This window comes from Catharus ustulatus, chromosome W (assembly GCF_009819885.2).
Source record: "Catharus ustulatus isolate bCatUst1 chromosome W, bCatUst1.pri.v2, whole genome shotgun sequence".
In the NCBI taxonomy this organism is placed as follows: Eukaryota; Metazoa; Chordata; class Aves; order Passeriformes; family Turdidae; genus Catharus; species Catharus ustulatus.
In genome coordinates, this window is record NC_046261.2 from 9,239,436 (window position 1) to 9,267,158 (window position 27,723).

Here is a 27,723-nt window from a genome sequence, read left to right on the forward strand (position 1 = left end):
GCTGGCCTGGGGTGCTATCATGTAGAACAGATGAGATATTAGAGGGTCTTAATATCAGGGATAATTATTCAGTTTAATTCTTAGGTTTCCATGAGGGCAGAGCAGGAGAAAAAGAGAAAGAGATAAGGGAGTTCGGGGTTTTTCAAGGGTCAGGAAAGGGGAGGGGATAATCTTGGCTTCTTGCCAATCCCTTCAGAGGGTCAGTCCATAGGTCTTGCAAGAGTTACAAGGTTACAGGGACATACCATTCTTAAAGCATCGGGGTACAGGGTTACAACAAACCTTCACTTTCAGAGTTAGTCCTGAAAGCATAGAACATAATATCAGGCATAAACAGAACACACGATTGGGGATACAAGCACCATAATGTTACCCCAGAACATATTGTTTTTCTAGGAAGTCATATTGTTCACTTAGGGTTTTCAATCTTTCCTGCTCTAGTCTCTTTTTCTCATCTCTGACTCCTGTTTTTTCATTTTTAAGGCTTTTTGTTTTTTTTTTGCTTTTGGGATCCATGCCTTCCCTATCTCTGGAAAAACAGAAAGCGTTAGCAAACTGTACACAAATTCGGACGTCGTTTTCTTCTAGAAGGTCTATGATGACTGGCTTACTGTCCGAGATTAACCCTTTTGCACCTTAGATTTTTGCCCACCCAATATGTTTTCTTTCCATGACACACATTTCTAATTGAATATTGTCATAACACAATTGATTTACTTGAAAATAAGCTACAAATACTGACTTTCTTTTCCCCTCTACTCATACCGTACGATTGCATTGTTCACATGTGGGAAGAGGTGTTTGGTTTGCGCTTCTTCTCTGAATGTTATGAGCAAATGTCTCTGACCGTCCGTTCCTGTCTCTTGCTTTGAGATCATAGTATAATATTTTTTTTCTGCATAATTTTTTTTTTCTCCAATTTACACTTTACATTATGAGTCCTGTTCAAGGTATAATACTCCTCCTTTTCCTCATGGGTGCAGTAAGCTAGAACAGAGTGAACCGGGGTGTTAATTTGTGGGCATTCCCCACACTCATTATCATGGCTTTGTGTTGCAGGGCTCATAGAATTTTCTGGGTATGCATTAGTCAGAGGGTACATGACTAGGCTCAGGCTTACCAGGATTCCCCATTGTTACGGCGTTGTGCCGCAGGGCTTGCAGAATTCCTTGGGTATGCGTTAATCGGTGGGAACATGGCTAGGCTCAGGCTCACCAGGATTCCCCATAGGCGTACCTCTCTGCCTACGCCCACTAGTTTGCCACTAGCTGCAAGGGAAACCATATTCTTGGCAGCAGAAGTATTCTTCAGGGGACCAAGGCAGAGTCCGAGCCGCATACTGCTTCTTAAAGACATCTCACCTTGATAATTTTACCACGTCTGTCCAACAAGGTACTTTATTTGTTCTTTGGCACTCGATTTCCAAAATTGCAGCCCTGCAATCTAGTTTTCCCTTAATTCCGTACTGGAACAAGCGAAACTACTTTATAGAATTCAATTCAATGATATTCAATTTAGTGGCAAGTACTAGAATTCGGTCAGTCAGAGATAGCTGTTTTTCAAGACACTTAGTACAGAGTCCTCTAGGCCTGATTCCCCATATACAATGTGTAACCCAAACCTCACAACAAGTTTGGCACCTGTAATGAATAAAAGGAAAACACGTGCACACAGGAACTAAACACCTTATCCGATCTAAGTTGCTTATTTACTTTTTCGGCGCAATTTTAGCTTGAGTTTTCCAGGGGTGGAGGTCACTTTCTACTCAGATGAGTCTTCTCTTGTCTCTATCTTTTTCACTCTGGAGGCATGTGTCCAGCCTTTTTCTGCTGTCTGGACTGCTGTGTCTGTGGTCAAAAGGACAAGAAAAAGGACCTTCCCAGTGAGGAGAGAAACCTCTCTCCAGGTTTTTATGAGAACTCGATCTTCCGGTTGGATTTTGTGTATGGCGAACTCCAAAGGAGCGTTTTGTGTGACAATTTTCTTTTTTCAAAGTTCCTGTAAATTTTTATTTATGGTTATTAGGTATGGTTGTATTTGTCCATCCTCTATTTTTTTGGTGTCCCACAGGCATCCCATGGTCATAAGGCATACCATACAACATTTCAAAAGGAGATAGTCCTGTCTCAGAGTGAGACATAGTCCTGATATTTAATAGTGCTAAGGGGGGAGGCATTTCAGTCTGGTCATTTTAGTCTCTCTCATTAATCTTTGAGGTAAAGTGTGTTTTTTGGTATTCTTACCAAATTTCTAGAACTTCAACCAGCTGTTTGATATTAGGCACCCCTGTACTTCTTGTTTCGCTAATTCATAAAATTTTTTTACACCCGAAGAATTTCAGGATCTGTTCTGCCAGAGCCTGGGATCTCTAATAAGTTTGCAAATGCAGTCTTTTTAGAATCTTCCTGGTATAGTCTTTAGATACTAACTCCCTCCCATCTGGTAATCTCTACTTACCTTCTTTTAATGTTCCTCCTGTCTTCTTGTATTCTTCAATCTCTTTCGGGGAGGGACAAGGGGTATATCTCTGAGTCCTGCTTTCTCTAAATTCTGGGTTACTTACTGTCAGTAGTGCTGCACTTCTGGCTTCCTTATCTGCTAAATTGTTTACCCGGATCCTAGATTGTATTCCTGTTTGATGTCTTTTTACATGTACTATCGAGATTGCCTCTGGCTCTCGGATAGCCTTTAAGGTTTGCTTTATTAGTTCTTCATTAATTAATCCCCGTCCTCGAGTGTTTATTAGCCTCCTTTCTTTTCAAATTTTCCCAAAAGTGTGGACTGCCCCAAAGACGTATTTTAAATCTGTGAAAATTGTTTCCTTTTTTCCTTTTAATTTTTTTAATGCCTGAAAAACTGCATACAACTCACATGCTCGAGCAGACCAGCTTACACTGAGGGGTCCTGATTTTGTTACTTCCCCTGTTTCCCATCTATGATTGCATATCCCGATTTTCTCTCTACAAAACTCTTCCTCCGCCTCTACACGGACAATCTCTGCTCCCACAGGGACACCCTGCTGCAGCCAGAGTGATCCAAAGGACACCACATCCTCTCCCAGGCCCAAACATCCCATTTCTGACTTCTGCCCCCTAGATCCTCCCCTGGGCTATTCTCTCTTACCACATCAAAATGTACATCTCTTCTCAACTTAAACAGGTTTAAGAAAAGGAAAAACCAAAGCACAGGCCATTGAGGAGGGAAAATCTACACACCAACAGCTCCTGCAAAGCCTTCAGCTCCACAACCTGCTTTGCACCTGCTACACATCACATCCAGACAGTTCTGGATTTAAGATGAAATGTCCTTCAGGATGGTGGGAAGAAGGCAGACACAGAGTAGGATGCTCTTTTCTACACCCTTCTCACACATATCAAAAACAACTTCAACTTTATTGGTTTAGGGATAGTTACACGTTAAACACCCCCAGAACCATCCTAATTTAGCTTCTGCCAATGAACAGGGTTAATTCAACTAAACCATATTAGAAATCCAAGTGTCCCACTGGCCCTGACAGTCCTGGGAAGTACAGGGGCACTAGTGCCACCACCAACATTGCACACACAGCTCCAGAGGGCTGGGAAGAGCAGTTGAAGCTGGGACCCTGCACTCACACAGCACCTGGGAAGGAGGTTTCATCCCCACACTTGGTCACAGTGGAGTAGAACCGTCAGTTTTCACTTTAAAAACCAGGACATTTCCCAACACCATCTGTGAGGAAGTCCCTCTCCTAAAAAGGGGCTGAGTTTCTCTGAGAGGAGTAAAATAAAACAGTAACACCCTTCCCAGCTGCTCTGCTCACAGCTCCAAATTACCTCAGCGCTGTCCCTGCACATCTTCCAGCAACAGCCAAAGCACTAGCACACATTCCCTGGGAAGGGCTAGGTCTTTCCCTTTTCCCCCAGGCATTTCTCTCCACGTGTGCCAGGGAGCAGGATTGATCCACGGAGAACAGCACACATGAGGAGTGTGAATTCCGCATCATCTCCCCAGATTGCCCCGACTGCTCTTTCAAGCACTCAAAATTCCAACTTGGAATAGAGGAAAGGGACTCTCCAAGCCCTGAATCCTTCTTCCTTAAGGCTTAAACAAGCAGTAACTGCTGCTGAAAAGAAATAAGCAAAATCCAAAGCAACTCGAGCTGGCACTGGCACAGGAGGCTTCAATCCCCTTTACTACTTTTGCTGACTCATTCACAAACTATTTTTCTCTTCCTTTCTTCTTTTACCTTCCAACTATACCCTTCAATTTACTGTTAAATACCTTCCCAGTAAATTACAATCACAATGAGAAATCAGAAACTTATGTTTTTCAAACTCATTTCACACATTCAGCAAACTTTCACAGCCTTTTCTGTATTACAGTAATTTCACGAATACAAGCCGCACTGAGTATAAGCCGCATTGCCAGGTGTTGGCAAACATTTTGTTCTTTGTCCATAAATAAGCCGCACCTGAGTATAAGCCGCTCTGTCGTTCGCAGCGAGGACCCGCGTGCAACAAAGTTGCCAAATAGTAACAGAATCGCGGCAGGGCAGGGTTTACTGGCTCGGCTCGGGCCATGAGGGCTTGGGGCTGCCGACAGGGCTGGGTGGCCCAGCTCAGCGCTGCTGCTCGGCGGGGCCACTCGGGGCCGGCCGCCGCCACCGTTGGGCTCGCTCGCCCCGGCCCGGCGCTGCCCCGCGGCGGCAGGGGGTGCACAGAGCCCGCTGGCACCTGCGGCGGGGGTGGGAGGCGGGGATGGAGCCTGCCTACTCCTGCAGCGGCAGCATGCGGGGACAGGAGTCCCCCGAGCCGCGGAGACAGCAGCACAGAGCCCCCTGCCTCCCCCCGGGCCGCGGGGCCAAGCAGGAGAGAGCTGCCCCGCCTTTCCCCGAGGCACAGGACCAAGCAGGAGAGAGCCCCTGCCTCCCCCTAGCCACAGGGCCAAGCAGGAGAGAGCCCCTGCCTCCCCCCAGCCGCGGGGCCAAGCAGGAGAGAGCTGCCCCGCCTTCCCCTGAGCCACGGGACCAAGAAGGAGAGAACCCCTGCCTCCCCCCAGCCACGGGGTCAAGCAGGAGAGAGCCCCTACCTTCCCCCAGCCGTGGGGCCAAGCAGGAGAGAGCTGCCTCGCCTCTCCCCGAGCCGCGGGGCCAAGCAGGAGAGAGCCCCTGCCTCCCCCCAGCTGCGGGGCCAAGCAGGAGAGAGCTGCCCTGCCTCCCCCCAGCCACGGGACCAAGCAGGAGAGAACCCCTGCCTCCCCCCAGCCGTGGAGCCAAGCAGGAGAGAGCCCCTGCCTCCCCCTGAGCCGCGGGGCCAAGCAGGAGAGAGCCCCTGCCTCCCCCAGCCACGGGACCAAGCAGGAGGGAGCTTCCCCGCCTTCCCCACCCCCTGTGCTGCCTGCACGGAGCAGCTCCACCCGCCACGCAACATAGTAACCAATTTGTAACAACTGCGTAAATGCAGGGTTTTACTGGCAGGATACTCAACTTTTCAGTTTGCACTGACTTAGTTTGCACTCCCGGGGTTGAAAATGTCAGAAAATTATTCACATATTGGCCACTCCTGAGTATAAGCCGCATTTCAGGTGTGGGAGCATAATTTTGGTCAAAATGGTGCGGCTTGTATTCGTGAAATTACTGTACTTTTATTTTCTAGCAGCATTCACAATTAAAAAAAACTAGAATCCTAATTTTTCTATGGGCAATTTGCATTTCCCAGATATTCCTTTATTCTTGTTCTTCCTCTCTCTATCATACACTGTATCCTAGGGCCAGTCCCTGTCCTGTTACAGTTAAAATACCACTCCTCCCCCACCATTGTTCCCAGTGGGCACGACCGGCAGCATCACAGGGCCACGGCGTCCTGCAGCCTCACAGGGACCAGCGGTCACTGCTGCCCCTGCTTGTGGCTTTAGTGGGTATCTGGCATCCAACCAGCGTCAAACCACCACAGATACATACGTATTTTTCCTGTTCGAGCACTGACAACTTAATGAGCCAATCACAAATAAGATCTCTGGAGTTCTGAGAGGAGAATGAGCAAGTACATAAAAATAACTTCAGGGAAGAAGTAATGCAACATTTGTGGTCTTTAGCATCTGATATTAACCAAGCAAAACCTGATACCTTTTGATCAAGATGGAAGCAAACTGATTAATCCCATTCTCAGAAGTCACCTCACTGAGGACAATAAAGATGGCAATAGAGTCTAGTTTAGAACTGTGATTGGAGATGCACTGATAGCTACACGTTGTATCCTTAGTTAGGGTGGTTTTGTTTTTTTTAAAGTCTGAAATGAGTAACATTGTGGAACTTCTTTGTGCTGTGTGGTACAGGCTTTAAAAAAACCTTGTGCCAACATTGAAATATGGATTCAAGTTAAAAAAATACAATTGCATATGTTTAGGACCCACAAACTTACCAGGAAACAAATGCATTTATTTTTGAGGCTTCTATGTAATATTGTGCTGTAGTCTTGTATATTTAATAACAATTTTAACATTTTATTTCAAAGAAAGAGGATATATGGTGATTAGCTCAATGAAAAAGCTTAGGAAAGCTATTTTTCATCACTTCTCATTTGGGCGATTATTAGTTGAGGCAAAATGGACTCATAGTCAGTCCTTGTTTATAAACAGCCTTCCCCATTCCTGTCACCTAATTAGTTTTTCCTGGCATTTCTGTGTGTGTTAAAAATGGAAACAACTCTTTTGGCCATCCTCTCTGCTGGATCTGAATCAACCAACCCCTACAGCTGATTACTGGATGACTTGCCGTAGTGTGTAAGCTGTTAGTAGGTATCTGTCTTAGAATTTTTGTCCCAAACTGTGGGCCTTCTGCCCTGTGCGCAGCGCCAATTCACACACTGAGAGGAGGTACTTCTATTTCTTTGTTCTAGTAAGCACAAAGTAGGGAGCTGGGTGGTAACCCACAAAAGGCTGGCTCTCCAATCATCAAAGCTTTATGTTATTTATACAATTATAGGAAACAAAGGTATTAATGTTCATTGGCTACAAGTTACCCAATTCTTTAATTAATTAGCATTCCACCTCCTATTGGTTAATGATTTTCTTGCTTCTCATGCTAATTAGTCCATATGCTCCGTCTTCCTCTTCTTTTGGGTCAGTGAGTTTCTTGGGTCAGTGGTCTGAGTCAGTGATCACTATCTCCCCCTGCCAGAAATACCTTTTACCCAGTCAGAACTGATTTCAACACAGTTGCCGAGTTCACTTTATTAGTTTCTTTCTTTTCTTGGAAGTTCTGACAAATGTCCTTGTGGCCTGTAAATTCTGCATTATTTGTGTCCACTATCAGTGGTACATCCTTCTCCCCCTAGGTCTGAGATCACTGAAGCATGTCAAGCCCTAAAACTTAACAAGGCAATTATAAAAACAAGTAATTTATATTTCTAACACCTGGACATCAGCATGTGCCCTTAATGTTTTGTGTAAACATAGTAAAGTTGTGAACACATAATTTAGCAATGGGTTATCATTTTATTGAATGACAGCTTCCAGTGTTTATACATTTGTATCATAATAAAGAGGGGGTTATCAACAATTGGGAGATAGAAGGGGACTACTGAATCATGATCAGAATCCAAATTTTACTGTATGCTACATATGCTTATATACCATTTACAGGAAGGCTAGTACAGTAATTTCACGATTATAAACCGCACCATTTTGACTAAAATTTTGCTCCCAACCTGGAAATGCAGCTTACACTCAGGAGCAGCCAATATATTGATGAGGTTCAGAAATTTGCCAATCTGGAAGTGCAAGGCCACAGCAGCCCCCAGTCAAGCCAGTAAACCCCGTGATCCCGCGATTCTGTTACTAATTGGCAACTTTGGGAAAGTTGCACGAGTATCCTTGCTGGGAATGAAAGTGCGGCTTATAATCAGGTCTGGCTTATATATGGACAAAGACCCAAACGTTGCCAACACCCAGAAGTGCGGTTTATAATCCGGTGCGGCTTATAATCGTGAAATTACTGTAATTTTTACTACAATCATTTACACATTAGGACAACCTAACCCTGTAAACCCTGATACCTTTAGGTAATCCGAACCATTTTCCCAAGTGCATAAATCAGTTAGAAGTTAAGCAGGTGCTGATGTGGTGGCAAGCTCCTGTTCACAAGGGTCCTCCTCAGATGTTGGTATTACAGTTGAATCCTCAGGTGATGCAATCAGGGGTTCTTGAAACTGCTTGACATTGTTTGCTGGAATCCACTTGGGACCATTCTCTGTGAAGACACATGGAAAGCCTCTTCCCTAGGCGATCAAAGGATAAGCCCCCAGTATTTTACGGGATTCTGGGTCATTTACTAAAACAGGGGGCTTTTCCTTTAGTTGCAATTGTGAATTACAATTAAAATGTCAAACAATCAGTGGATTGGGGTCCATAAAAGAACAATTCAAAAAGTTGAAAACATAAAGGGCTTTCTGCAGTCTCTTGGCAGGGGTACCATCTCCACCCCTCCCTTGAGAGAGCCATGAGCTCATTCAATGATAGATCAGCCTTTTGGGAAATGAGGAATACCTGTTTTGTGAGTAATTCCCCATAGAGCAAAAAAGGCAGCAGTTTGATGGGAAGTATAAGCTGGGCAGTTATCTGTCTTCACCTCAGAAGGTATACCAAGAGTTGCAAAAGCAGCAGTAAAGTGTTTACAGACCTAGCTTTTTCCTCTGAATGGGCTGATGCAAAAAGAGCACCAAAAAAGGTGTCAATAGAGGAATTAATGTATTTTAAATGGCCAAACTCAGAAAAATGGGTAACATCTGTCTGCCGGATTTAAAGGCTTTGAAGCCCTCTGGGATTATCACCTCCTGCATTAGAGGGAAAAGAACACCTTTGACAATCAGGACAAACAGCGATGATTGCTGAAGCTTGGGCTTTAGTAATGCCAAAGTTTTGAATCAAAGCAGCAGCATTCTGGTGAAAAAAGGAATGGCTCAATTTAGTCTGCTCCATTTTATTAGGTAAGACAGGATTTTGTACAGGTATTATTAAAACATCAGTCTGCCGGTTCCCTTTAGCCAAAAATCCAGGAAGGTCTGTATATGATCAAATATGCATGACAAAGTAAGGAGATATTCTATTTTCTAAGGAAAAAACAAGGAGCTGCAACCAATTAAAAAGTCATGAATTTTCAACCTCTTTCAAAACTGATGCTTCAGCTCTCATCACAATTCCTGCAACATAAGCTGAATTTGTTACCAAATTAAAGCGATCAGAAAATTTCTGAAAAGGTCTGACAACAGCAGTTAGTTCAGCTATTTGGGGAGACCCCTCAACTGTGGACACATCTCATTTCCAAGTACCAGATGAGGGATCTCTCCATACCACCAGTGATTTATGGGAGTGACCAGAACCATCTGTGACTATTGTTAAGGCTTTAAGTGGAACCTCACTTCTCTTTGGTTTTTCTATCAATTGAAATAAAGATGTTAAAAGCTTATATTTTGGAGGATGTACTGAGATTTACCCGCTGAATTCAGCAAAGGCCATCTGAATAGCCTCAGATTCCTGAAATATCCAATCCAAATACAGTAAATTCACGAATACAAGCCGCACTGAGTATAAGCCGCATCTCTGGGTGTTGGCAAATATTTCGTTTTTTGTCCATAAATAAACCGCACCTGAATATAAGCCGCTCTGTCGTTCGCAGCGAGGACCCGCGTGCAACAAAGTTGCCAAATAGTAACAGAACGGCGGCAGGGCGGGGTTTACTGGCTCAGCTAAGGCTGTGCAGGCTCAACCCGCTAGGGGCTGCTGACGGGGCCAGGTAGCCCAGCCTGGCGCTGCTGCTCAACAGGGCCACTGGGGGCCAGCCACCGCTGCCACTGGGCTCGGTCACCACAACCCGGCGCTGCCCTGTGGTGGCAGGCAGGGACGGAGCCCCCCGCCGCCTCCCCGAGCCGCGGCAGTGGCGGCCCGGGTCCCCCCCCTCCTCCCAGAACCGCGGCAGGGGCGGCCCGGGTCCCCCCTCTCCTCCCCGAGCCGCGGCAATGGCGGCACGGGGCCCCCCGTCTCTCCCCCGGGCTGTGGTAGAGGAAGGAAGGAGGGAGCTCTCCCGCCTCTCTCCCCGCCCCCCATGCTGCCTGCAGGCAGCCAGGCTCCACCCGTGGTGCAACAGAGTAGCAATTTGTAACAATCGCAAAATGCCGACTTTGCAGCAGCTTGGATCGGCACTCTGGCTGGCACTTCTGAGGTTGTAAATGTCAGAAAATTATTCACATATTAGCCGCTCCTGATTATTAGTCGCATTTCCGGTTTAGGAGCAAAATCTTAGTCAAATTGGTGCGGCTTGTATTCGTGAAATTACTGTAAAAGGTAGTAAGGGGCATGAAAATAGTGGAAAAATCCACTCCTGCCAGAGAAGTGAGTGTCTGCCAGGCTTTAATAATCAATTGTGCCATCATTTCATGTTGTGTACTGATTGTTTTGTCACTTGGTGTGGCAAAAAAATCCGTTCAATGACAAGCAAAGGGTCTGGTGCATTGGAGTCCCATTGAAATATCAAAGTATGACGTTGTTTGCTGGGTGCAAGATTATTAAAAGGAAAGGCAGCTCAGGTGCCCAGCATGCAGCCTGCTGGCTTGCTAAGGCATCACAAACTCCCTGCAGCGCTTGCTCAGCCTGTGAATGGAGTTGTCCAGGTGATAAAATGTCTGAGTCTCCTTTTAGCAGTTCAAACAAAGGAGTCAGCTCTGCATTTGAGATTCCTAATAGGGAGCACAGACAGTTAATTGCTCCCAAAAGTTTTTGCGCATCTTTTAAGGTGCAAACGTTAGTCTGAAATTGTAGATTTCGGGGAGGAATTGAATGGACTCCAATGCACCATCCCGAATACCTCCATGGAGGGTATTCTTGTACCTTTTCAGAAGCAATGCAAAGCCCTACCTGACTCACAGCTTCAGTGACTAGAGCTAAGGGTTTCTTCATGACCTCCTGTTGTTCAGTTGCTATAAGAATAACATCCATGTAATGATACAAAAGAACATCAGGCATTTGTTGTTGAACAGGACTGAGGATCTTAGCAACATACCACTGGCAAAGAGTAGGAGAATTCTTCATGTCCTGAGGTAAAACAATCCAATGATATCACTGCAAGGGTGCCTGCATTTTTGTGCTAGGAACTGAAAAAGCAAAATTCGGAGCATCATCAGGATGCAAAGGAATGTTGAAAAAACAATCCTTTAAATTAATGACTTTCAAATGCCAATTTCGAGGGATCATGGTAGGAGAGAGGAGACCAGGCTGCAGGGCTCCCATTTCCTCCATTACTGTTTTAATTTTGAGGAGGTCTTGGAGCAAACGCCACTTGCCTGTTTGTTTTTTAATAACAAACACAGGGGAATTCCAAAGGCTGGTAGAAGGGACTATATGCCCTTTCTGGAGTTGCTGTTGAACCAATTCTGTTAATGCGTGCAGTTTATGCAATGATAGGGGCCACTTACTCACCCATACTGGTTCAGAAGTTTTCCAAGTCAGTTTGAAGGTGCCACGTGTTCCAGTGACCCCCAAGGCAAAATTTGACTGCATAAAAATTTTCCACTGAGCTAATACATCCCTCCCCCACAAAACCAAGGGGACAGGCAACACAAAAGGTTTGACTGTAGTAATCTGACCCTCAGGTCCTGTAATTTGTATCAAGTGTTGGTTTTGCAGGCTTTGACTATCCCCCCCCATGCCTGAGAGCATCTGAGGCACAGTCGTTAATGGCCAATCACCGGGTCATTGGTTTTTAGAGATAACAGTTACATATGCACCAGTGTCAATAAGGCCTGTTAAGACTATATCCCTGCTTTTCAGAGTTACTTTGCATTGGCATGTGGGGCACTGAGATGTAATACATTGTGTCCAAAGAATCTGTGGAACCAAACCTGCCTCCCCTCTTCTCTGCTATCGGGGCAGCAGAAAGCGGTGCTGCCGGGAAAAGTATGAGTTGGGCTATTTTGGTTTCTGGCCAGGTCCACACAGGGAGGCTGGGGAGTCCAAGCCATAATCTTTATCTCCCCAACTGAGTCAGAATCTATGACTCCTGGCAGCACAAACAATCCTGTTATCAAGGGAGATGATCTACCTATGAACAATGCATGGTAACCGGTGTCAGGAAAATTAGTCCACAAACACCAGAGGTTTATGTCCAAAAAGGAGACAGAGGAGTCCCTTTTGCTTTATTCGAACAAAGGGAGAGGCCATGGGGCATTCCTCTGGGATCTCACAAATTTTTGGAGGATGCAGCCTCCTTTTTATCCTATTTTCCCAGCTGCATTTCCCTCTCTCTTTCCCCATTGGCTGAGGTACTTGAGAGGCACAGACTTCCCGGAATGCCTGATACCTAAGATTTCCCTCTAATGTATAACCCTCCCTTTTAATTTTTAATTCTTATACAATTCATAGTTTCCCCCCCATTTTCTCTTTCATCTTGCAGTACCCAGTTTCATTTATAAGCAAACCTACAGTTTGTAAAGGCAAATATCTTTTCCCATTCATCAATCAGTGGAATCAATCCCATTGTTTTTTTTATCTCTTAATGCTAGTCTTATCTACCAGTAGACCCAGAGTTTGTTTGTAAAGACAAATCCAACACTCCTCTCATCGGGTTCCAAGGGTCAATAGATGCCTGTAGGGAGACAAAAAACTGTGCTTTTATACAACGTTACTTTGTTATTACTTGATATGTCCAGTCCTGCGCAGCCTGGGGTGTCTGCACGTAGGTTGGTGATGGTCTGGCGGGTGGGGGCTGGGCGGTTGAAAGCTGAAGGTTGCTCCTGGTTGCTGCATCAGCTGTGGGATTTGTGTCTGCACTCATCTCAGCCCCGTGCTCTGAATGAAGTTTCCCTGCTGCAAAGGCTGGTCATTCTGGTGAAACTTAGAGCGGCACTGATTAGCAAAATGAGGGCCCTTCCGACAGTGAGGGCACATCTCCCTGGTCTTGACTTTCTGTATTTGTGCTTTTTTGCAGTCCCTTTTAACGTGCCCGGGTTCCCTGCAACCAAAACAAACCAACTGCTTTCCAGGGACTAATTTGAGGGCAGCAAAAACATCAGCTATGCCTTGCCCCATGGCCTGATAGGTAACTGCTGTGGTATGTTGCAGTGTCCTCAGGTGATTACAGTAATTTCACGACTATAAGGCGCACTCTTTTGTCTAAAATTTTCCCCCGAACCTGGAAGTGCACCTTATAGTCCGGTGCACCTTATATAATGGACAAAGTTGCAAAATTCGGAAACCCGGAAGTGTGAGCTGCAATGGGGGGACCGTGCCACGGGAGCGCCGAGTCGCGAGTGAGGGCAGGAGTGGGCAACCGCAGCCAGCAGGAGCTGCGCGGGGAGGGAGAGAGCTGCCGCCGGCCCCGGCTCTGGCACAGGGGGAACAAGAAGTCTCCGGGCGGCGGCGGCCTGCGGCCCAAGCACAGGGGGAACAAGGAGCCGCCGGCAGCCGCAACCCGGGCATGGGGGGAAGGAGTCGCCAGTGGCTGTGGTGGCCGAGCTGCAAGCCGAGATGCACCAGCCAGCGCCGGGCGGGAGTGCCTGGGCCCGCGGCAGCTGCGGCCGCCGGGCAGGGGAAGCCGGGACCCACAGCCGCGCGGTGGTAGCCAGGAGCTGTGAGCCGCACCAGCCAGTGCCAGGGGCAGGCGGGAGTGCGGGGGCCCGCAGCACGGGGAGGGCACCTGGAGCTGCGTCTAAAGGCTACGCCAGTCTGTGAAAAATGTTTGCAAACTGCCAGTAATTCGTTACTTTGTTGCACACGGCTCAGCTCCTCGCTGCAAAAAAAAAGTGCAAGCCGTGAGCCGAGCTGCGAAGGGGGGCAGTGCCACAGGAGCGTCGAGCCGTGAGGGTGGGCAGGAGCAGCCAGCCTCTGGCCAGCGGCGGCCACGCGGGCTGGGCGGCACCGGTCAGCCCCCGGTCCCTGCCCCCAGCAGCCTCATGGGCTGAGAGGGACTGCCCAGCCCCCTGTCCCAGCCCCCGCCGGCCGCGCGGGCTGAGAGTGACCACCCAGCCCCTGGCCAGCGGCAGCCGCACAGGGAGAGAGGGGGCGGGCAGCCCCCGGCCAGCAGGAGCCACACAGGGAGAGAGGGAGCGGGCAGCGCCGCGCCGCCCCGAGGTGCGGACGGTCCCGAGCCACCCTGAACCACAACAACCCTGAGGTGTGAGCTGTGGCCGCCCTGAACCGCAGCAGCTGCGGCTGCCCCGAGCCCCGCCTCGCCAGCCAGGGGCAGGCGGGAGTGCTGGGCCCCATGCATGGGGAGGGTGCTTGGGGCTGCGTTTAAAGGCTACACCAATTTGTGAAAAATGTTTGCAAATTGAGCACCTGCCAGTAAACTCCAGTGCCCTTATAGTCCGGTGCGCCTTATGGTCATGAAATTACTGTACAGGCTTCTATCATTTGAAGCAATGTGGACTCAGGTTCAGGGGGCAGGGATTTCAAGAGGCACTAAGAGTCTTGATTTGAATTTTCTATAGTAGTTTAAGGAGTACAACCTCCCTTGCTTGATCGTTATCAATTTGTCTCTCCAGTGTTTTTTGTATTCTGCCCACAAACTGCATATAGGGTTCCTGGGGAACCTGTTTAATATTTATGAAAGACTGTTGTGAGGTTCTGGCACCAGGAATCTTAAGGAAAGCCAGATGAGCTTCCTCCATCATTCCCTCTAGGGCCTCTCTTGGTAAAGCAGCTTGGCCATTAGGGTCAGTATTGTTATAAGTACATAACATATTGTTAACTTTTCGCAACTATTGAGATAAATGCTATATGTATAATGTTAAAATAGCTTTTCTGTATAAATATAAGTTTTTTCTTTTCTTTTAATAGCAAAAGTTAGACGTAAGTTTTTTAGAAATAGTATGCTTAAACTACCCACCTAGTTAAAATAGCAACCCGTAAATGTGTAGTAAAGACCCTGCAGCTAACACGACAATTATCAACACTCACCAGCTACAAAAAACCAAGACCACCACCCAAATTAAAAAATAATAAGAAGAAAATTAAAATCACAAGCCAAAAAACACGCATGCTCTAAAAAAGCAAACCCAAAAGGTAGCCATGCTAAATAGTTCCCAAAAATTTTTACTATGTAAGAAAAACTATAAATATGCAAGAAGTTGATGTATTGTAAAGTGTATTTAAAGAAGCATTCCCAAAGCAACCGTGTGTTCTTGGCAGCTTGCCAAGCACCCAGCCGTTTTGACCTCTTGCTTTATGTGTGTCTCCTATTGTCTTTTTATTAAACCTTTTAAATTTTACCAAAACAGTAAAACGTGTTTTTCACAGTATGCATCCCCTCCCCCGCCAGGTGGTCAATATTTAAGGCAGCCAGGGCTTGGTTAGCGTGCCCTGCAAATGTTACAAGTAAATTTTCCAGTCTTTTTTTCCATTGCACCATGAATATTGCATATTGTGTCGGTGTAAGCACAATATTTGTCAGAGACTTAACTGTAAGCTATTATCTTGTCTCTGGTAGGTGTTTTACCAGGACCTGGGAGTGTTGATATCGATCAGCAAACTCAGCAGCTCACATTAGCCAGCAGAGAACGACCGGAGGCCCTTCACAGGACGTGTTCCACAAGAATTTTTATTTCATGGGAAGGGTGGTCGAGCAGGATCCCCAGAGACAAGGGGGAGATAGTCATATGTATAGGTTCAAGTAGGATTGAAATTACATCCAATAGAAAATTATACAAAGGACAGCATCCAATCTAAGTCAAAAGTTCTAAAGGTGAACTGACCAATTACACAAACTAATTTCTAGCCAATTATCATCCAAAGTGATAGGAGAGTGACCAAATTCTTAAGGAATTCAGCTCAGCCTTGGTATCTAGGAGACCTTATCTTTTAAACTACATGCCAGGGGTAGATGGTTTTGGGGGAATTGTAACATCCACACTTAACGTCATGAGGAGTCATGAGTTGAGTAGTAAAAGTTGCTCTTAATAAGTTACTGAAGTAAGGATACCCCAGACCATATTCCGCCACAGTATGGCGCAGTTCCTTAATTTCTGAGTGTCCCAAAGGCTCCCATTGTGGGTTTCCTCCCCTCGGGCCGAGTCGCACAGGGACCACAAAGATTTCTGCCGCAGTATCAAAGTCTCTGTCCTTAAGGGCTTTCTTTTTTATCCGTAACCAATGATGATACGTATCCGTAGGAAATAAGTCTGGATCTTTTTTGGGGCCGGGGTCAAAAGGGTCTAATTCCCCTTCACTGCTAGAGTCAGTGTTCACTGTATAAGCGATAGGCGTTCTGCCGCCCTGGGGTCACTGGTGATCTAGAGGTGGGACTGAAGGTGGCGACCAGGCTCTAACCCTGGCACTCATCAGGGAGGTCGTGCGGACAGGGGACGGGGAGCGCGACCTGGGCAGGTCTCGGTCCGGCATGGTTGTTACGGCCGTCTTAGACGTAACTTCACAGGCAGCCTCACTCCCCTCCCGCTTCTTAATCGCATCTATAACTGCCCTCCATGCAGGAAGCATTTGCAGTTCTGGCTCATGGCCAGGGAGAGTGGCCAGGTTGTAGAGCTTAACGCCGACCTTGTCTCAGTAGCAGAGGGTGAAAATAGAAGAAGGGGTGGTATCAGGAAACATGCGTGACACCCATCGTAGGAGTGACTTAAGGTCTTGCTTGGGGATGGGGGAACCACGCTTGCCTAAAACAGTGAGCATGGTTTTATAGATGTCTCTCTTGCTGGATATATCCTGTCCCATACTTCATGTCCCCTGGCTCACCTGTCACGTCGCTCCAGACAGATGATTTTGTGCCCAGACGCCGTTCTTTCACTGACACTTTTCAGTTCCAGGGGTTCGCCGATTGCCGGTTAGTCCGGTTCTTCTCCTCACACGGGAGCATCAATTATCAACGACTGAAAGAGAGATGGGGACTACTGAATCATGTTTAGAATCCAGATTTTACTCTGTGTTACATATGCTTATATATCATTTACAGGAAGGCTAGTAATTTTTACTACAATCATTTAGTGAAACATCACACAAACTTTACATTTCTACTTAGTAAAATCTTCTTTCTTGTCAGCCAGACTGGATCCAATGTTCTTGTAATCTTCAGAGCTCTGTTTGCTCTTGCCGAGGCATCTTGGTTATGAAGCTGCATATGCTGATTAAATCTACAGCGCTATCAGTCTGAGTTACTATAGGGGGTTGTGCTGGTTTTATATGAAAGTCACCTAAAAAAAAAAACCACAGACACACACACACAATAGTTTTTCTCAATAAAAACTTCCTTTGTGAGTTAGTGAAACCAATTAAAAGCTAATTTAATAATTAACAGCCTGAAAAAAACAATAAAAAAAGCTAGTTCGATCCGTGACACATTTCAAAGCAAGCAAACGCCGGAAAAAATCCTCTTTTGTCTTGCGGCTGTAGAGCAAGTAAAGCCAGCCCAGCTCGGCTCCGGCCCGGCCCCCCCATGCGTCCTGGCCGGCAGGGGTGGGCTCGGGAGTCGCCGGGCCCCACCCCTCCCGTTTCCAACCAGGAACCATAATAGGTAGGGGAAAGAAAAGTCTTTACTAAGATCCTAACTTTCCCCTCCAGCGTAGTCACAGCTCAGCGAGGCCCTGCCGCTTTCTCGGAGCAGCCGTGGGGAAGCGAAGCCCCCTCAGCCACCTCCGCGGCTTGGGGGAATGCAGCTGGGCTTCGTTTTAACAGAGCTCCCCCCCCATCACACACATCTGCTTGCTGGACTTTGCAGTTTCATCCAGCCTCCCCCAGCATGGCCTGCACGGCCTGAAATCCTGGCGCGGCTCCAGCATGGCCTGGCTCAGCCCATGCAGCTTCTGTGTGAAATTTTAACCCTTCCAATGCTTGGATGAGACTTGCAGACTCCAATCTTCCTTTGAATAAAAAGTAATTTTAAAAAATACACTAAAGTCAGTAAAGTAAAAACCCAGTTTCTAAATGAAAAAAAAAATTAAAAATACCACAAAAGTTAACTGAAAAAAATCTTTTTGTAAGCTATAATGTAAACTGTACTTCATTAAAAATTCCTAAAATTCCTATAAATTGTAAAATAAAAACATAGAAAGATTGAAGTGTTTAAGAAAAAAATCCTAAAAATCCTTTGCCCCAAAGGAAAGGGAGATCACTGTTCTAGAGAATAAAAAGATAAACAGAGATATTTGATGAAATAAAGAAATAAAAAAAACTTTTAAACAACTTACCCTTAAAAATAATACCCCATAAATTTATCATGGCCCACAAACACAACTCTAGAAAGCCTGTGAAGATAAGAGGAGTTTCACAATTTGCAAATTTTTTCCTGACGGATACTAATCGTGAAAGTAAAAACACAAAAAACTTTATTTTTACTCTTAAAAAAATCCCTATAACTAAAACAAAAAGAAACGCCTCTCCTTAAAATAAACTGAAATAATTATTCAAATAAAAGACTAAATAAGTGTCTTTAGATGTAATTGTTAAGAGATGTGGAAAAAGGAGAAAGTAGTCTGAAAGTCTTATTCTGAATTTTTTTTTCTCTGTGTTATTAATAAAGTTCTTCTTTTTACCCTTTTACGTTTTAGACCTGCCTTGTTTTTACTCCTAATCCTATCCCACAATGAAAATTGAGTATATTAAAATTGACAAACCTAAACTAAACCAAGACAGGGGTGACTTGAGATGGATACTCTACTGGAGGTCAAGATTTGTACAGGTTTTAGTAAACTTAGAGCAGAACCTGCCCTGCAGTGTTTGGGCATGATTATTACCTTAACTGGAATTTGTGATTGACTTCTCACATCTGAGCCCTTCATGATAGCAGGAAGGGGCAACCTGCCTTTGCATTTCAAAGCCCTTCAAATATCATTTGTATTTAAATGTACTTCCTCTTTTTATGCTTGATAGCTCTTAATAAAACAAGAAATTTCTTGACTCCTTAGATCTTTTAGAATAGTAAAATAAGAAAAAATGGTGTGAAACCTGTGAAGATATATGAGATGTCATTTCTTTTATTCTTCTGATTCACTTAGGCATTCTGATAACAACCATTGCTTCAAAAGGGGAATTGCAGAATTGGCCTGACCTCTTACCAAAGCTTTGTAGCCTGTTGGATTCTGAAGATTACAATACCTGTGAAGTAAGGAGACTTTGAAATGTATTATCATGTAAATTTGATTATTTTTTACCTTTCTTCATAGATACTATATATATGTATAGTATTTTTGTGGGTATGTATGCACATATATAATCTTTTTTACAGTATTTATAAAGGAAAATAAATACCAGCTCAACTGTTTTAAGCTATGAGGAGAAAAATCTTGTCTGATTTTTTTAAAAAATCACGCTTTTAAGCATTTTTATAAATATGATTAAATAAATGAACACTGAATGTTAAAATTAAAATTACCACTTACCTATTATAGACTCATCCAGCTTGAGATCTTACAGATGACAAAATAAAGTGCTTAAATAAAACATCTTTAAGGCTGTTTTAATTTAATTCCATATTTAGTTAGCTAAATTTACTTTGTTAATTAGTTAAGTTTACTGCAGTCTTTTGCTAAAATTACCTGTTCTGCAAAAACCCGGAAAATTTTGATTTCTTCAAAACGTAAAATAACAGATTTTCTTTTGCTTTGGAGTGTTTGTTTAATTTTGTTTTTAAACAGGGTGCATTTGGTGCTCTTCAGAAGATATGTGAAGATTCTGCTGAAATTTTAGATAGTGATGTATTGGACCGACCACTCAATATCATGATACCTAAATTCTTGCAGTTCTTCAAACACAGCAGTCCAAAAATAAGGTAGGTTTAGATGTTATACTAAAGTTATCTGTTAAAAATGTATTTACATGAGTAGTGAGGTTGATATTTTGTAGATCAGTTTAAAACATTCTTAGTTTTTTAAAATGATCCTGCATATGCAAATGTGATAATGCACAGAAATTTTATGCATCAGTCATTTCCACACTTATCTTAGTTAATAGATCAGCCTCACCTCTTTATACATCTTCCAAATCAAGAATCTGTCTGACTTTGAAAATCAAATTATTTTTTAAGAATTTGCATATTATTATGAAAATTTCAATGCTGTGGTTAAAATTTCAAATTCTGATTAGAAAGAACTATCTTGCATTTGTTTTGTTATGACTTCAGCAATGCGAGTGAAAAATCGTTTGTTGATAATGGTTTCTGAGTTCTTGCAGAAAAGTATTTTTTTGCTTTAACTCCACCAAAACTTATAAAACTCTTTATCTTTCAACTAGATCAAATTAAATGGGTTCAACATTCTTTTACTTTAATACAATATTGATCTCTCCAAAGTAACAGAAGTATAGAAGAAAGATTCCAAAATTAATTTGTTATTGCTAATATTTATCAACAAGAACAGTAGCTTTTACCCTGAAATGAGCCAGCAATGTGCCCTTGCCACAAAGAAGGTGAATGTCATCCTGGGCTGGGGTGTTGCCAGCGTGAGAGGTGATCCTTCCCCTCACCCTCCAGATGAGACCACGTCTGGAATACTGTACCCAGTTCTGGGCTCCCCAGTACAAGAGAGACATGGAGCTACTGGAGCGTCTGGTGAAGGGCCACAATGATGATGAAGGGACTGGAGCATCTCTCCTATGAGGAAAGACTGAGAAAACTAGGACTGTTAAGCCTGGAGAAGAGGAGGTTCAGGGGTGACATCATCCATGTGTATAAATACCCAAAGGGAAGGTGCAAAGAAGAGAAAACCAGGCTCTTTTCAGTTATGTCCAGTGACAGGACACGTGGCAATTGGCACAGACTGAGACACAGGAGGTTCCCTCTGAACATTGGGAAGCACTTTTTTTACTGTGAGGGTGACCAAGCACTGGCACAGGTTACCCAGAGAGGTGGTAGAGTCCCCATCCATGGAGATATTCAAAAGCAATCTGTAAGGCCCCAGAAAACTTGTTCAATGAGACTCTTATAAGACCTTATGGTTGTTCACATACTCTGAGTTTGACACACGGGAGAAATACTGACAATATGTTCTCAAGGGGGCAAAACAACAAAATCTTTACTATCAACTTTGTAAAATCAGAGAACTTTGGCAAAAGTTTAGAGCAGCATTCAATCAACATAAAACACTTCTCAAAGCATTAACTTGGGCCCATGCAACTTAGCAAACTCCAAGCCCATCCAATTTTAAATTACTCAAAACTCCAAGAAGAGGGAATTAAAAGAAGAAGAAAGAGACAGATAAAGATATAGAAAAGAACAAATATAGCTACCACTCCTGGTTCCAACAGTGTTCAGCTGATAGAAACTCCAAGAGGAAGTAGGGTCATAACATGTGCTCACCTCATGTCCTGGGTTAAATACTTTTTGGCTTTCTTGGGCCCTTTCCCCAGGTGGGACTTTTGGTCATCTGACCACTCTGGGGCTAGATTGGGGCTCCAGGGGCAGGGTGTGGAACATTGCCTCCAGTGTGCCAGTGATTGGTGGCCCCTGCAGGGGTTGGGATACAGGCCCGGGGGTGTGGGCTGTTCGGAACAGGGCATTGCCTCACCAGAGCAAGGCCCAACCTGCCCCTTCCACACATGTACCCAAAATATTTCAAACCAGCAATCCTTCCAGTCTCTCACACTGTTGTGATGTGGTCCTGTGCAACCAGCTGTAGGTAACCCTACTTGAACAAATGATCTACGGAGGTCCCTTCCAACCTCAGTCATTCTGTGTGATTCTCTGAAATGTTTTTGGACTCCTCTTTGAAAATTATATTGAAAGATTCTACAACTTGGAGGGCTCAGTTATTACCAGTAGTGGTATAGATGGTGAAGAGTATAACTAGGAATATATCTTGATAGGATTTAAATAAGATTTAGAAATTCACCTAAAATAGATGTACACTAAGAAAAATATATAAAAAAGCATGATCTGTCACTTGTAGAAAGATAAGCATTTGCTTTGAGATAGGTAAACCAGTTTCAACTTTAAAGCAGATCATCTGCTGACCTGTGGCCTGGTTTCAGTGCATAGTACTGAAGTACGAAGAATATTAGTTGTGTCAGTAAAAGATTGTTAATACTTAATAGTATTTAAATATTATCAGTATTTAAATCTGTGAGGAGACAACTTTTGAACACTATTTTATGATACTCTTCCAAGAAATGTCTGAAGAGACTAGATGTTGGGAGTTACGTTAGTAGAAATACTTGAATGGAACTTCAGAGGCTTTTAAAGGTAGCTTTATCTTGTGCCTTATATAATTTGGCTTTTGTCTTTCTGAGAATGAAAAAGACTTGTAAGCAATGGCTTTGCATGAAATGGAATAGAAGAACCAGCTCTTCTCTTCTGGTTTTTTTCTATCACAAGTGTTTTATTATGTATCCTAATATAAGTGTGTATTTGTTCTAAGCTACAACTATATTACTGATGCATATTGGTCTAATTAAATGGCAGAAATCTTGCAAAGGCAATTTGAAACTGAGCAATGAAGAAGGGCATGCTAAAATTTCACCATGTTAACTTGTATGGAATTGTTAACATTGATACCAAAAATCAGTGAAAATAAAACTCCTTAACACCAATGTAGCATTAAGAAACAGGCATTCTTTATTCAGCTGGATGCACGGGCGGGGATATCTCCTGTATCTCCTCCCAAATATTGTGCATCCCGAGTACAGAGAAAGCTTCTGTTTATATATTATATTTTGCATACATATACATTGACTTTCCCAGAAGGAACATACGTATTATAATAATTTCTCCAAAGTTATTAACATATTTTCCCTCCCTTTTACACATGCATTCTTCTGTCTTGAGGTTCTTTTTGGTGGTCCCTGGTGGTTGGCGACCGACCCCAAAGTCATACCTGACTGCCTGTTTAAATGGTAAAAGTTGGCATAACTGGGTTGGCTGCTTTCCAGTTCTTCCTACAGAAAAGCATTGTGTGGTTCCATGGGCCAGTGGTCTTTGAAGAATAAGTACTGTGTTAGTTCACCAGGTGCAAACAATTCTTCATCTGGCAACAATATCAGAGAAAACTGATAATCATAATATGCTGAAAAAGAACATCCTTACATAGTGTTTGGAACAAATGTGCCAGGTAGTCATCCTGCTATGGTTCTTATTTACTGAATACTTAATTTAAAATTATTTATTAGATATACTGGAGTATAAGTTAGTACTTAAAAATGTGGTTTAGTAATTTTTATTGGTAGCAACATAGATGTTCAGATTTAATTCCTCTTACCTCTAGAAGATTCTTGGACAGTGTGATTTACTTCCTATTTTTTGATGCCTATGTACAGTTTAGAAAATGCTTAAGACATGAAAAACATGCATATTATTATTGTTCAATTTGTAGGTCTCATGCTGTTGCGTGTGTCAATCAATTTATCATCAGCAGAACTCAAGCTCTTATGTTGCACATAGATTCTTTTATTGTGGTGAGTGCATTTTTGGTTGGAGGGGTAAGCTAAACAACATATCTAATTTATCAAGAGCTTTGAATAATGTTTTACAACCACCACCACCCCTAAACTCCACATTGATGGCTTCCCATTCTTAGCTTCAATCCCCATGGGTTGAAAGTCATTCTGCATGCTTATGCACAAATTAGTCTAAGCACTCTCCCAGTCCAAGAAATTAGTATTTTGAAAATGCTTCCTTTTCATAAATACAGGAAACTCTTCTTGCATTGAGGTACTGGCAGCAGTCTGTCACTTAGCTGTGATGGAGAGTTCAGTACAGGGATCACCATGTCACTGAGTCTAGATTATGGGTCTCTGAATATTACTACTGAATGTGGATTAGAAGGATGATATTTTGGCTTAACCAGGATATTTTATTTGCTGCTTTTATGTTCTGAAGGCATTTTCTAGCTTCAGAACTTCATTAATGTTTAGGGAAAAAAATTCAGGGAATATTCTTGTGTCTAATGTACACATGACCAAAACACTGGGTAACAATACACATTGAAAGTATGGAGAGTTCATTTGCTGAACCATATGTCTTTAGGAAATAATATAGTTTTCTGAGGTGTGGGATGGGATGGTAGAGAAGTACATGTTTGCATGTTTTTGTTTGCAAATAATGTAAATTTAATACAAGTTGAACTAGATGAATTGAGGCTTTTCTATTGGTATTACTTTCCAACAGAATCTTTTTGCACTGGCTGGTGATGAGGATCCTGAAGTACGCAAAAATGTTTGTCGTGCTCTGGTAATGTTACTAGAGGTTCGAATGGATCGCCTGCTTCCTCATATGATTAGTATAGTTGAGGTGAGTCTTATTTCTCTGATTGTATACTGAAACATGTTTGGGATTGCAGAAATAAGTAAATTAAAAGCATACATCAGAATAACTATGTTACTTTAGTGCTTGCCTACTCTTCGTTTTACATTTGTGCTTGCCTACTCTTTGATTTCCTTCAAGACAGAGATTGCAAAAGTTTCTTTTTAGCTAATTGCTAACATGACGTATTTGACTGCATATGACAGTTGTTCATTCTTCTTTAAGTGAATTGATCCTGAAATTGCCAGGATCAACTATACCATGGAGCAACTGGGCATTGCCTGACCACAAGTGAGATTATGTTAAAAATCTTAGTTGTGGTGCTGATACTGTTACATTTTACACATTGTCCCCTTTTTTTGATCTTTTGCCACAGCAAGGATAAGGAACGTAATTTTAAATATCTGAGATGCTCTTTGAACTACTAACAAAGCTGTCTGCCATTACATTCAATTTTATAGGTGGCTGTCCTTGGATAGTTCCTTGATTATTCTAGATTAGTGCAGACTTGCCTACCAGAGGACCAATCAACTGGTACTTGTTTGCTCAACTGAGTTGTAATTTCCATGTTTCTGGGAAATACTGGCAGTTTCTAGATAGTCTTTACATACACTACTTGCTAGACTGGAAATATAACAAAGATCAGAATCTTTCTCATGCACATATATGAACAAATGGGTCATAACCCAGTGTCAAATTCCATAAGTGCCAAGTCCAGACAATATGAACCAGATTTGTTTTTCTTTTTTTGCTTCTGGACAAAGACATCAGAGAGGCATAAATCTGAGGTGACTTGTAGCATCTGTCTAGTGTTGTCTGGAATTCCATTACACCAAGCCTGGCACATATTTTCTCATCTAACACAGGACAAGTAGGCATTGTTGGTGCTTGAGATAGTTTTGTTTTTTCTTTTTTTTGGTCTGGTTTGGGTCTTTTTTTTGGAGGGAGAGACAATAAAGCTTTGGAGATTATATTGTCAACAAGAATCCTAGAATGGTTTGGGTTGGAAGGAACCTTAAAGGTCATCTAGTTCCAAACCCTCTTCCATTACTGGAAGGTGCTCTATAATCTGCCTTCTTTTCTGAACAGGTTTCTGAACTGGAAACAGACTGAATACCCCCAACTCTCTCAGTCTGTCTTCATGGAAGAGGTGCTTCAGCCCTCTGAGCATCTTCGTGGCCTCTGCTGGATTTGCTCCAGCAGCTCCACATCCTCCTTATGTTGGGGTCCCCAGAACTGTATGCAGTACTCCAGGTGGGGTCTCACAAGAGTGGAGTAGATGAGGAGAATCCCCTCCCTTGACCCGCTGGCCACACTGCTTTGGATGCAGCCCAGCACAGTTGGTTTCTGGGCTGCGAGCACAGATTTCCAGCTCATGTTGAGCTTCTCATCAACCACCACCCCCAAGTCCTTCTTGGCAGGGCTTCTCTCAATGCATTCTCTGCCCAGCCGATACTTGTGCTTAGGATTGTTCTGACCCAGGTGCAGGACCTTGCACTTGACCTTGTTGAATTTTATGAGGTTCATACAGACCCACCTCTCAAGCCTGTACAGGTCCCTCTGGATGCCATTCCTTCCCTTCAGTGTGTCGACCGCACCACCCAACTTGGGGTTGTCAGCAAACAAATCAGTAAGGAACTTTTGGACTTTGCAGGTAGAAATGATGTTAGCAACCAGAAGATCCAAGATTGTATTCTCATTGTATCCCTTATTTTTTTGGGAAAACTATTACTAGGCATCTTCTCTACAAAAGAAAGCAGTAGCAAATTTTTTGTGAAGTTGACTTCCTCCCCTTCCCCCCCAGTTTTGGGACTACTGTGTACTGTTACTGATTTGCCCAGTTCTGTATACATGCATATTCATATGTGACAATGTAATATCTGAGAACTGACTATTTTTCATTCAAATGAGTCCGGTTTTGCCCTTCTGAAACTTGAATACCTCCATGCTGAATGCTTCTAATGGTGGCTGCTCTAACTGAAGGAATTCTTAGAAAGAGGGAAACTTGTATCCACATGATAGGGTTTTTTATGCCTATGAAGAATTACTTTTAAAGTAGTTAAGAATATTAATGATTCAGTAGTGATTCTAAAACAGGTCTTGGTCAGTGTCATGCTTTTAAACCAGACAGGTAAAATATTAACTATTTTGCCAAGTTCCTGGAGGAACAGGGATGGTTGAATTTCAGTTTCAGTGGGTTTTTTGAGCATGTACTTCCAAGTTAGCAGAAGGAGATATGTATTTCTCTGTGGGTTTTTTTTCTCCTTCCTTTGTCTGAGAACATGACAACAGGATATATCAGTAGACTGACCTAATAGATTTCAGTTATTAGATTGCACTTGTATATTCATATAGCATATTTAGCCAGGCATGTGGGGCCTAAGATATTTTTCAATAGAAATCTTGACTTTTTATTTTACAATGCATAATGAGATTACTTGAATGGTGTTGATAGTATGAGGTTATAACACAGAAACTCAGCTTGTTGCTAAAGAAATAAGATTGCATCCTGTTGCTTTTAGATAGATGTTTTTTACTGCTCAAAGGATTTTTCTTAATGCTTTGTGCTTCATTCTTTTCTTGATGGTTTAACATAGCAAGACTAACAACACTGTTACAGAGTACACAAACCAGTTCTGAATAATGTTCCCATGCTGTTTTGTAATTTTTTGTTAGGAAGCAACGATTTCCATTGCCTAAAGTCACTTTTTTAGCTTACTAAAAGTACTCATTAAAGTATGGCACAAGAATACTAAAGAAACCTAAAAACCTTCAAATACTCTTCCCATACTTTACTTTGATACTAGTATCACTGTTTTTACTATGGGAGCCTACAAGAGATATCGGAAAGGATTCTGTCAGTGAGTATAGTGACAGAACAAAGGGCAATGGTTTTAAACTGTTAGAGAGCAGGGTTAGATTGGATATTAGGAAGAAATTCTTCCCTATGAGGGTGATGAGGCCCTGGCGCAGGTTGCCCAGCAATGTTGTGGCTACCTCATCCCTGGAAGTGTTCAAGACCAGGTTAGATGGGGCTTTGAGCAACCTGGTCTAGTGAAAGGTGTTTCTGTCCGTGGTGGTGGGTTGGAACTGGATAATCTTTAAGGTCCTTTCCAACCCAAACCATTCTGTGATTTCCAGTCTGTGTATATGGCTCTTATACCACTGAGTGTAAGTGGAGTTTTCAATCTACTGCTATCTAACTTCATGGATCATATATTATAATATATGCTTAAAGACAAAATGACAGTGTGAAGAGAACCTTCAAGCAGACATTACTTTTTGTCATTCTGGTTTTGTCTTTGTGACAAATGACTGGATATAACAAAAGTGTTGATTTTCAAGTCCTGTGGTGAAAAATGCCAAATCATTTCAGTTGTATACCTTGCTTGCAATGGTGTCCTGGGGTAACTTTATGATGCTGGTATCCCCATCGTCTGTCTTTTTGCTGAGAAATGGGACCTGTAGCTTTAAGCTAGGCCCAGAGAGACAGAGAGGGCAAAGCAGGGGGAGAAGTA

General features: G+C 43.3%; 1 protein-coding gene and 1 long non-coding RNA gene across 6 annotated transcripts in view; one reads left to right on the forward strand and one right to left on the reverse strand.

Annotated features, from left to right (window-relative positions):
• Nucleotides 1-27,723, forward strand: part of LOC117005078 (transportin-1-like) — a 189,411-nt gene that overhangs the window by 117,172 nt on the left and 44,516 nt on the right. For 4 of the 5 annotated variants that reach the window (XM_033076326.1, XM_033076327.1, XM_033076328.2 and 1 more), the window contains exons 6-9: nt 18,972-19,078; nt 19,611-19,744; nt 23,277-23,358; nt 24,071-24,193. In XM_033076326.1, coding sequence (XP_032932217.1) covers nt 18,972-19,078; nt 19,611-19,744; nt 23,277-23,358; nt 24,071-24,193 — 446 coding nt within the window. Of the gene's footprint in view, nt 1-18,971; nt 19,079-19,610; nt 19,749-23,276; nt 23,359-24,070; nt 24,194-27,723 lie in introns of those variants that run through there. The other variant, XM_033076330.1, reaches the window with a different exon arrangement.
• Nucleotides 15,809-17,154, reverse strand: LOC117005080. The gene is made up of 3 exons (XR_004419765.1): nt 16,988-17,154; nt 16,717-16,850; nt 15,809-16,637 (listed from the first exon to the last, which is right to left on the reverse strand). It is a non-coding gene; the product is annotated as an uncharacterized LOC117005080 (long non-coding RNA).